Below are 10008 nucleotides of genomic sequence, written 5' to 3' on the forward strand. Positions count from 1 at the left end.
TAGTTAATAATTACCAGAATTGAATGTTAAAGGAATCCTCAATTGACTGAGTGCAGAGATTGACTTGTGGGTATAGACCCCTCAGGCCCAGCTTAATTTTTTTGATTTTCTTTGATTTCAGGGAAAGGAGAAGTCACCTCTGGACCCTCGACCTGGTTTTGTCTTTGCCCCAGTAAGTATTACTTCTACCTTTCCCAGCTCGCAAAGATCTGAGCTCAACTGTAGCCAGGACAAGTGAGAGTGCAAAGCTAAGCCACCCACCCTCCACTGCTTTGTGTCCCTATTTAATTTCTCAATGGTTGCCCTGCTCTCCCTGCTCCCCGCTCCTGCGCTCCCTTATCCCTAGCCCTTCCTGAACATTTAACTCTTAGTTTTTCAGTTTTATGATTCATGGTTCTTTTATCTTACCTCATGTCTTTTATGTGTATTTACAGTGTCCCCAGGAACTTCCTTGTCCCCAGTTGACAGCCTCTAAACCCCTGGCCTGTAGCTTTTCCCAGGCTTACCATCCCATCCCCTTCAGCTGGGTATGTACCCTGGGAATATTGTAGCAGGGAGAAATAGCCTGGGAAAGCAGGATAGAAAAGAATCGGATGGGAAGAGTTGGGAAATTAGAGAATAGCTTGGAAATTTTAGGGCCTCAGTGTGTGTGATGCAGAACATTAAAAGGGCTGCAAGAATTGGGGTCAGATTTTCTTTTTCCAGTATCTTTTTCCTCCAAACAGTCTCTCTATCCTTATCTTAGAACAAGCAGCCAAAGGAGGAAAAGTTCTCAATGGTGATCCTTGACTGGGAGTCTCCAGAGGAGGCTAATCGCTGGCCCCGGATCACTCAGCCTGTCCTTAAACGGCCACGCCATGTGCATTGTCCCCTGTGCTGTCCACATGGGCATATGCAGCATGCTGTGATCACAGCCCGCCGCCATGGCAGGTATAGAAGTTGTGATCAAAATTAGTGGGAGGTGTCAGGAACCTGAAGCCCACGTTGACCTCTATCCCATAGGGATTTGTATCACTGTGCCCGTGTCAGCTCCTGGGGAGATCTTTTACCTGTGACCACGCCATCTGAGCCTTCTCCATCCTCTGCTGAAGATCCACCTGAGAGCTGACAAGGATGTGCAACAAGAGTTTTCTTCTATCGTGCTTGCCAAGGCTAAAGCTACCTGGTATCCAGGATGGGAGCGCTGGGACCCCTATATATCTGTCTTTGAGGTTTTAATAATAATAAGCAAAAGTTTTCAAAGAATGGAAATGGATCTTATGATTCTTGAAAGGTATAGAGGTAGGTCGTCATGGCCTGGCCTGTAACGAAATGACTTTCCATGCCTGTCTTATCTTCCCACACAAATCTCAAGCTCGCCCTCTGCTGTAAGAATATTGCTGCTTCCACCAGAGACCTGGATTTCCCAGGGAAGTCATCTGGAGTAGTGGGGAAAGTCCCTCCCCCCTCTTCCCCCCCCCCCAGCACTCTGAGAACTGGCTCAACGGGTCTCAGGGTTGTTAGGCCACCTGAATAGGGAACCAGCAGCTGCCTAGCCTCTGGTTTTTTCTCTCCTTCCTTTTCGTCTTTCTCAGGGTTCCTCGGCTCCCCCCTCCTCCCGAGTTTGCTTCATACATTTTCAGGAGTTGATTCCCATCAGAACTGCATCTTCCATTCCACCCATGTATGTCCAGGATCCTTTAGTTTACTTGGTTCATTTCTCAGTTTTCCGGTAGGCCTTGCTGTTTTCAGAGCTAGTGCATTAAAACTCTTAGTCGCTCTCTCACAGTATATATCAGGGAAGAGGTACAGTCAGAAGTTGTACCAGTAACAACATTGTCATACTGGAAATTTCCATACCTGGAGCTACTTTTCTGGGGTTATAGAAAAGGGGAGTTCTCTCATCTACTAGTTCCCACAGAGTGGTGGCAGGACCAGCCCTCCACTCTACCTCCTCTAACCCCAGATGGCCCCAAATCCCCTTTGAAAGGGTATGGTTCAGGTATCAGCAGAGCAGCCTGTAAAACTTGGGTTAGGGTGCAGAGGATATGGAAGGCTTAGATCAAATGTCCTAAGTGAGGCAGGACCAGATTGTCCCCAGCATGAAACAGCTGGGAAGTAGCTACCATAGACTGTCCCATTTGGAATTAGACCAGCCCTGGGTATGAACCAAGACAGTCCACAGCCCTTGGATTAGTCATGGCTTGAAGAAGAGAAGACAGAGCACAGGGCTGTGCCTGACAGGGAGTCTGGAATTTCTGGTTTCAGTGTGAGCCAGGGGAGGGGCCTTCATGTAGAGGGAGGGCGGGAAGCTGGGGCTGGGCCCCAGTCAGCTATGCAAGGCTGCGTAAGCAGAGGCAGCACAGAACAGAGAGGATCCCAACAGCTTCCTCAATCGCAGGAGTGGACACTGCAGCTTTGACCACCTAAGGCACCACACTTGCTCCAAAGCTTGTAGCTCCATTTGTCATTCTGAGGCCCAAGGATGGAGCCACTATTAGGGGTGAAAATTGGCTGCCTGTTTGCCCTGCTGGCTCTCACCCTGGTCTGTGGCCTTATTCCCATCTGCTTCAAATGGTTCCAGATCAAGGTGGCCACAGGTATAGCCCTTCCGTATCTTTGTCTGCATAACACGGGTCTGACTTCAACCCTGTCACCTTATCCTGACACCTTGCTCTGATTCCCTCACCATCCCCAAGCTTGGGATGTCGGGTGCTGCCTGTTGCTCTTTAGTCGCCTTTGTCCATCTCCTCATTGCCAACTGGATTGTAACTCCTGCTTTTCATTAGGTCGTCACCGCCGGGTCCTCAGCCTCCTGGGCTGCATTTCTGCCGGTGTTTTCCTGGGAGCAGGGCTCATGCACATGACCGCTGAAGCCCTGGAGGGAATGGAATCGGAAATCCAGAAATTTGAGATGCAGGTGAGCAGCTGAGTATCAGGGCTGGGAGGCCGGAATGATGAACAGAACCGAGGGAAAAAGGGACGGGGCGGGGGAGGGGAGTGATGGAGCCAAGAACATGACTCCTGGGTGGAACAACAGGGAAGATGACAGCTCCTGTGTTGTGTGGAATGATGGCAAGAGGCCAGACTGGGCTTTAAGGAAAGCAGTGGAGCCAAAGGGACAGGACAGGAAACTGAGCTGCTCCATCCTCCATCTAATTTCTGCTTTTTCCTCCGTAGAACAGAATAGAGAGGGAACAAAATTTTTCTGGTGATGCTAATTCAGTTCACAAAAGTATCTCCCACCAGCCCCTACCTGGAGGGTGAGGAGAACCAGAGACTCCTCTCGCCCCCAGAGCCTTTGGAGAGGAGAACGTGAGGAATACCAGAACCCTCTGCTCCTCAGCTCGGACACTGTAGGAGGAGCCAACACGATCCTTTTCGGTTTATGGAACCCCAGACCAAGCTCTTGCTTTGCTCTTGCATTCTTTCTCTGCACTCTTTGATATGCTTCACATCTTTTCCTCATATTTCTAATCCTACTGCCCCTGTATCCCTTGGTCCTCTGGTACCTTGATGTCACATGTCCGTATCTCCTCTGGGCTTCATTCCCGACCCTTTTTTATGTTCTAGTCCCACATTTCCCATTCTCCTCAGTCCATCCTTTGCACCTCCTTCCTTCCTTTCCCGTCTCACAGCCCCTCTCTCTGTTCCCAGATGGACTATCCCTACGGAGAGCTCGTCATCTCCCTGGGCTTCTTCTTGGTCTTCTTTATGGAGTCGCTGGCACTGCAGTGCTGTCCTGGAGCTGCTGGAGGATCCGAAGTGCAGGAGGAGGAATGCGGGGGCGCTCACGTGCTCGGATTCCACAGCCACGGACCTCTGCCCTCGCCCTCGCGCAGCCCCTTTCGAGCCCTCATCCTCCTGCTCTCACTCTCCTTCCACTCGGTGTTTGAAGGTCTAGCTGTGGGGCTGCAGACAACAGTAGCAGCGACCGTGCAGCTCTGTCTTGCTGTCCTGGCTCACAAGGGGCTCGTAGTGTTTGGTGTAGGACTGCGGCTGGTGCAGACAGGCACTGAGTCCCGATGGGCCGTGTTGTCTATACTGTTGTTCGCGCTCATGTCCCCCCTGGGCCTAGCCTTAGGGCTGGCTGTGGCTGGAGGAGACTCTGAAGGGGCACGAGGCTTAGCCCAGGCTGTGTTAGAGGGTGTGGCAGCTGGCACCTTCTTGTATGTCACCTTCCTAGAAATTCTGCCCCGGGAGCTGGCTGGTCCTGAAGCCCCTCTGGCCAAGTGGGGCTGTGTAGCCGCTGGTTTTGCCTTCATGGCCCTGATTGCATTGTGGGCCTGAGAGATTCCTGACTTCTCTCACAGACTCCTCTAGAATGATCTCCTACCCTCAGGAGGCACCTCCCAAATGGCTTTGGCCCTCAGACATCTTCAGTGAGACTAAGTGGCATTCACTAGGCATCATCCCCCATGAATGGGCCCCAGCTTTTCCTACATGAGATCCCATTGCTCATCCAAGACTGAGAAAAAGATGTTTGTTTAGGTTGAGGGCCTATACATTGGAGAATTGATATAAAGACCATCACTCCAGATTTGACTCATCCCATTTTTGCTACCATATGAAATAAAATGTCCATTTCACTCCTCTTCTTCAACCATGCTGTACTTCATTTCTTCAGGTTGCCTAAGAGCTGCCTGATGGAGTAGGGAATGGGGAGGGTGAGTGTTAGATGCGTTCTTTCCTTCTGGACTCAGGGCCCCCAGCCATTTCGTCTGCTCCAGCCATGTCCCCCAGACATGAGAGCATTTGCTGAAATTCCCACAACCTGCTCCTACCTTACCCACAAGTATTGAGATACTGAGCTAGAGTCCCCAGCATTTAGAGAGAAGAAGGGGCTACATTTTTTTCTACACTAACCACACCCACTCCACTCCCAGTACCTATTATCAGCCACCTGAAACATGTCCAACAGACCCTTGAGATCAGGCTCAATGGAGCCTTTTTCCATCTGGTTCCTGTTTTCACACTGAGCCCTGTGTGGCCTCAGGGACGCAACTATTCTTCTTCCAGCCTCTGTCTCCTTCCAGCTGCCTTGCACTGAGGGATTAAGAAGCAGTATGTTTTGGGGATGTCAAGTACGGCATAGGTAATATAGTTAATAATATCGTAGTAACTATGTATGGTGTCAGATGGGTACTAGATTTATGGGGAGATCACTTTGTAAGTTATATAAATGTCGAACAACTATGTTGTACACCTGAAACTAAAATATTGTATCAACTGTAATTGAAAAATAAAATAATCATTTTTAAAAAAGAAGCAGTGTGTTTGGAAAGGGAGAAAGGCGCCGATAAATGCCAAGGGTGATTACTTGGTGCTGCCACATGGTGGCTTTCCTTCTGCCTGCCCTACCTGCCACTATGCCTTTGGCCCCTCCCCACTGGACCATGTGTCTTACAGTTGAGTAACCGCTACAATGTGTTGCTTTTCTTCAAAACTGCACAAATACAAAAACATTATCTACATGAGGAGGAGAAGGATGACGGCTGCCCAGCCCCTGATGGAGGAATATCTCCAACTTGGTAGAGAAACAGGTAAAGAGGTGTGCCCTGTGAGCTCACACACCCTCACCAGTTTGCCCCTTCGAATATTTTCAATGTAGAAGTCCAAGTGGCCTTAACATGAGCGAGGTCTCCCAAGTTTCATTCTCATCTCTCATTTCATTTCTGTCTTCTGTCCATCCCATTCACCTCCCCACAAATTAAGATATACAAACCTCCTCACAAGCCCAGCTTACACACCCAGGGATGATCAGTGAGAAGCCAAGCTAAAGGCAAAACTAAGTAAAATGTCTGACACAGGAAATCATTTCCCTGAAGCACCATCCTATTCTGTTTCCCTTCAGTACTAAATGCACTCACACGTAACATGCTCAGAACAGCACCTAGTATGTTGTAATAATAATAACAGAGTTTCCTCATTGAGCACCTGCCAGGTAGACGTCATCCCCCCTTGTAAGTCCAGGGTCATGCACTCAGGAAAGTTAAATAACTTGATCACATAGCTAGCTGGGCTTCAAACTCATGTTTCCGTGATTCTAAGAAAAGTTCGATATATAGACTCTCTCCTCCTTACCTTTACCTTCCCCACCTTTACTTTACCTGTACCTCCCATCTTATATGTTAGGTCTCAGGAAAAAGCAGAGAGCACACTGAATCACTGAGGAAAGTTTAATAAAGGGAGGGCACAGAAGGTGTGGGCAGAGTTAGGACAGAGCAACAAACATGGTGCAACAGCCTGGGGCTCAGTAACAGCAATGCTATTACCTGGGCTGAAGAGAAGGAGCAGTTACCTGAAACTGGAGAGAGCCGTCCACTAAGAGCTGTGGCCTTTGGTGGAGGGCAACGATCAGCATGCAAGGACTCCACAAGGAGCGCTCTAAAGCTTAACACTCAGTCCTCCTGCTACAGTTTCACTCTTTGTGTACTTTCAAGAGAATTACCCTTTAAAATTCCTTCATGAATTCCACGGTTTCAAGCTGATGCCACAAGGCTCTTGTCACTGTATTCTTCAGTTTTATTCTCCTTCCCATTGAACTCTCTTAGTTATTTTAGACTTCTATCCCTAAAGTCAGGGAAATATGTTCCTTGAGAATGAGAGGAAGAGAGAAACAGGAGTCCTAAGCCTGAAATGGAGCCCAAATATTGGGAGTTTGTGGTTCGGCTTCTATGAAGACACCTCACCTCTTCCAAGCCTCTGAGCTCTGATCCTGAGGATGGGCAGGAACCACAGACAAGGTACCCGGCCCTTCCTATGCAGCTACTGTGGAGAATCACAAAGAACAGGAGACAAGTTGGGAGCTTGGAACTGGGGAAAGTTAGAAAGAACTATGGCAACCACAGGGGGGCACTGCGTCCCCGTGGGCTCGCCTGGAATGTCTAGGACCAACGAAGTAGAGGTCAGTCAAGGACAGCAAACCTCTCTCCCTTGCTCCCAGCAGAGAGCATCTCTCCTTCCACCTAACTCTTGAGTTTCTTATGAGGTAACATCTATCAGAGACACACATGAACACCACCCATTTCACACACCACCTCCATGACAGGTACATAGGTACATACACACGTACTAACATATGTACACATACATGAGATTGTCTCCCTCTTCCAAAGATTGTCCTGCTAACATAGGTGTTACCTGTGCAGGTGATGGTGCTGACAAGACCTGCCTTCCTTTCCATAATGCACAGCAGCAGCTATTGCCAGTCAAGGCTGATGATGTTTGGAGTTCTTTGCCTTTTCCATTTTGTTTACCTGGGAGCTAGTTGGGACAATGATTCTAATTATGCAGTTTCTTTTCTTTAGTGTGGCATTTAAGCACTTGCTGCCTGCCCTGCCTGTGGTCGCCCGACACCCTGTCCCCTTCTGACCCTTGCTACTGCATTTAAAATAGACTCAGTCCTATGAGACAGAGTGATGAAATGCTCAAGAATCACGAACATGTTCCATGCCCCACTTCTATGTTTGTTTGGCAGCACTAGACATCGAGCTGCACTTGTCATCAGCTCAGTTTCACTGAGGAAAGTGTATAATATCCTCAGGGGTTCTTTACAGTCATCTGGCAAGTGATCTTGTAATATTTCACCAACAGTACTCTGGTCAATAGTGCTATGGAGTGCCATCTCATTTTTACTTCTTGTGAACTTTTTTATACCAGTAGGCACTTGGGAGATATGGTGTTCAACCTATAGCTGATTTCCAGCTGCTAGCATAAATGTAAAAGTCCCCATTATTAGAGCATTTTGCTAGGAAACGAAGATGCCAGTGTTGGGAGGCAGGCCAGTCTCTTTCACCATTGCAAGGAGTGTCTGCCTCCTTGAGACAGAAGTGAATGCCCCATATCTCCGAATGTCTTCAGAGAGTTTGAGGGTAAGTGAGGAATCACCTGGCCCAAATCGAAACTTGAATAGTCCTCACAAACTCTCAGTGTTTATAGTCTAAAGGTCCCCTTGCCACAGTTGCTTCTCCACGTGTTCTTATCTATGATTGCTTATCACAATAACAAATGTAAAATGATGGCATCCTGGCATGAATTACTTATATCAAAACAACTTTTTTTCTTTGTCATAAACAAGTGGATTAAAACAACTTCACTTAAATCATAAGCAAGTGGATTTGTGAATTTGAAATCATATCAAACCTATATACACGCTCTCCATCCACTGGGCCTGATCCTGAATCCAGATGGAGGTCCAGAGCCTCAGCTCACACCATGGCAACAGGCATCTAGCAACATGACTCAACTTCCCATCTCCACTACCCTTCTCTTCTCGGTCTTGCCCATTTGATTTCACCCTCGTGAAAGTTCCCCTCTAACCAGTAGATGGGATGAGAGAATGATACACCGACTATGAGCATTCAATTTAAATATTTAAAGGAGAAAAAAATTAACTCACAGTGTCTTGCTTTTTGATTCCAGAAATGAATCTAGATTTCTAATTTTTCAAAGAGATTTGATACATATATCTGGAAGCCTACACCTCTCAACCCATAAGACTAACTTACCCTCAATTGTTTTTATAACTCAGGTATATCATTTAGCAGGACAACTTCCTTATTGCCCAGGAAGAAAAAATTTCCTTTAGTCTTCTAAGTCCTTCTGGTGGGTCTAATAATCAAATTGACACAGACAGATTAGCAAGATAAAACAAGATAAAATTTAATAACATATATAGCTCCTGTATACATGTGTTGATGTAAGAACGTCCAAACCTGTAGAGAATTTTCATGAGTTTGTTTGAGCCAAACTGATGACATGCAGAAAGCAAGATCTCGAACGCTCCAGAGAATGACAGTTTTGCAGTTTCTTTTATGCATTTGGAATTAAGGAGAGAATGTAAGGACAATTTCAAGAAGTTGAGAGAAAGCAAGCCAGGGAAATCTCTATGATTAGATTACGAGATAGTTAATAAGACTATGTGCTCTCCTGAAAGTGATTGCACTTCCAAGGGCTCTGAAAAAGAGGCATTTCAAAGGTGGTAACCTAGATGCACAAAAACAATGGACAAGCCTTGCTTAAGATATAGATAAACCTTTTATAGGCCTGGGGCATGACTACCAACCAATACCTGCCTAGTTAGGAATTTACGATCAGATCACCCTGTGAGGTTACTTTCGGTTAGATTTATTACAGCACCCCTTTTTCCATCCACACATAGAAGAGACCCAGGAAAACTAAGGAACTGCCAAAATGGCACAAACCATCACCTTAAATACCACCTTCGGCTAAAGACAAATGATGTTGGAAACAGAGAATCAGTCATGGGAGATCACCAAGACGAGCAAAGTAAACAAGTATAAGGTTATTATGCAGACCTCAGTCCATGCTTTCTCTATTGATAACAGTTTCTAGAGATTTAGAGACCTTTTCTTCTTCCTGGTACAACAAGGGAGACACCCTTACAGAGGGGGCTTTCCCTTACAAATGTAAATCTAAGTGTCCTTTACAGAGGGTAACTTCTACTTGGTTTTCAGAGGGTTTTCCGTGTATGTTGCTGCTTAAAAATTAACCAGCTTAAAATAATCCTTATGCCAAAAGGAGATATTTTGAGGCAAATTCTGCTCCCCCACATCTTCATAAAGTGGGTTATTTTAATAATGCAAAATAGTTACTGGGATTTTTAATTCAAAACCTTTATTTATGTTACATCTTTATAGTAGCCTTGGGTGGAAGGCAGGTAGCATTCTATATTTATGACTACAAGATGTTACATGTAACTTCCTGAGTATAAACATGGGTTTGCTGAGCCTACTTCCTCTTTTCTCAAACTCCGCTTCTGGTAGCTCATGGAATGTGAGTTTGGACCTCACTTTCCTAGCTTCCAGCTGCATTTAAACACTATGCAATGCACATACCATAGCTCAATATTTTTTTTTTTGATAGATGCAACCAAAAGCAATTTTAAAAATTTTAATGAATTTGAATTAATAATATTTAGCAATATTGTCTGCAGTCATGCTTAGCATACCTATTTGGAAGTCTTCAGCAGGCACTGATGCAGAAAACTTCCTGCAGATATTATTT

The 10008-nt window shown here is 46.2% G+C and overlaps 2 protein-coding genes across 6 annotated transcripts in view; one reads left to right on the forward strand and one right to left on the reverse strand.

Annotated features, from left to right (window-relative positions):
• The window catches only part of LOC111729784 (translation initiation factor IF-2-like), a 330103-nt gene that overhangs the window by 293872 nt on the left and 26223 nt on the right, over positions 1–10008 (reverse strand). The gene's annotated exons all lie outside the window — the stretch shown is intronic.
• LOC105302750 (zinc transporter ZIP2-like) lies at positions 9–4582 on the forward strand. Of its 5 annotated transcripts, XM_023520854.1 has the most exons (6): positions 9–172; positions 435–527; positions 752–930; positions 1003–1281; positions 2769–2899; positions 3637–4582. In XM_023520854.1, exons 4-6 carry the CDS (start codon positions 1245–1247, stop codon positions 4267–4269), a joined length of 801 nt encoding a protein of 266 aa, XP_023376622.1. In that variant the 5' UTR covers positions 9–172; positions 435–527; positions 752–930; positions 1003–1244; the 3' UTR covers positions 4270–4582. The 5 variants fall into 5 exon arrangements, with proteins under 5 accessions (XP_023376622.1, XP_023376620.1, XP_023376621.1 ...); XM_023520852.1 differs by having other exon boundaries at positions 752–1281; XM_023520853.1 differs by lacking the exon at positions 752–930.

The sequence above is a fragment of the Pteropus vampyrus genome, unplaced genomic scaffold (assembly GCF_000151845.1).
Source record: "Pteropus vampyrus isolate Shadow unplaced genomic scaffold, Pvam_2.0 Scaffold281, whole genome shotgun sequence".
Classification (NCBI taxonomy): Eukaryota; Metazoa; Chordata; class Mammalia; order Chiroptera; family Pteropodidae; genus Pteropus; species Pteropus vampyrus.

What these genes read in the sequence shown, in the direction of transcription:
- LOC105302750 (XM_011375940.2), top strand. Translation starts at nt 2,465, where the DNA reads ATGGAGCCACTATTAGGGGTGAAAATTGGCTGCCTGTTTGCCCTGCTG. An exon ending in CCAGATCAAGGTGGCCACAG is followed by an intron (nt 2,580 to 2,768) that starts GTATAGCCCTTC and finishes GCTTTTCATTAG; the next exon opens with GTCGTCACCGCCGGGTCCTC. An exon ending in TCCAGAAATTTGAGATGCAG is followed by an intron (nt 2,900 to 3,636) that starts GTGAGCAGCTGA and finishes CTCTGTTCCCAG; the next exon opens with ATGGACTATCCCTACGGAGA.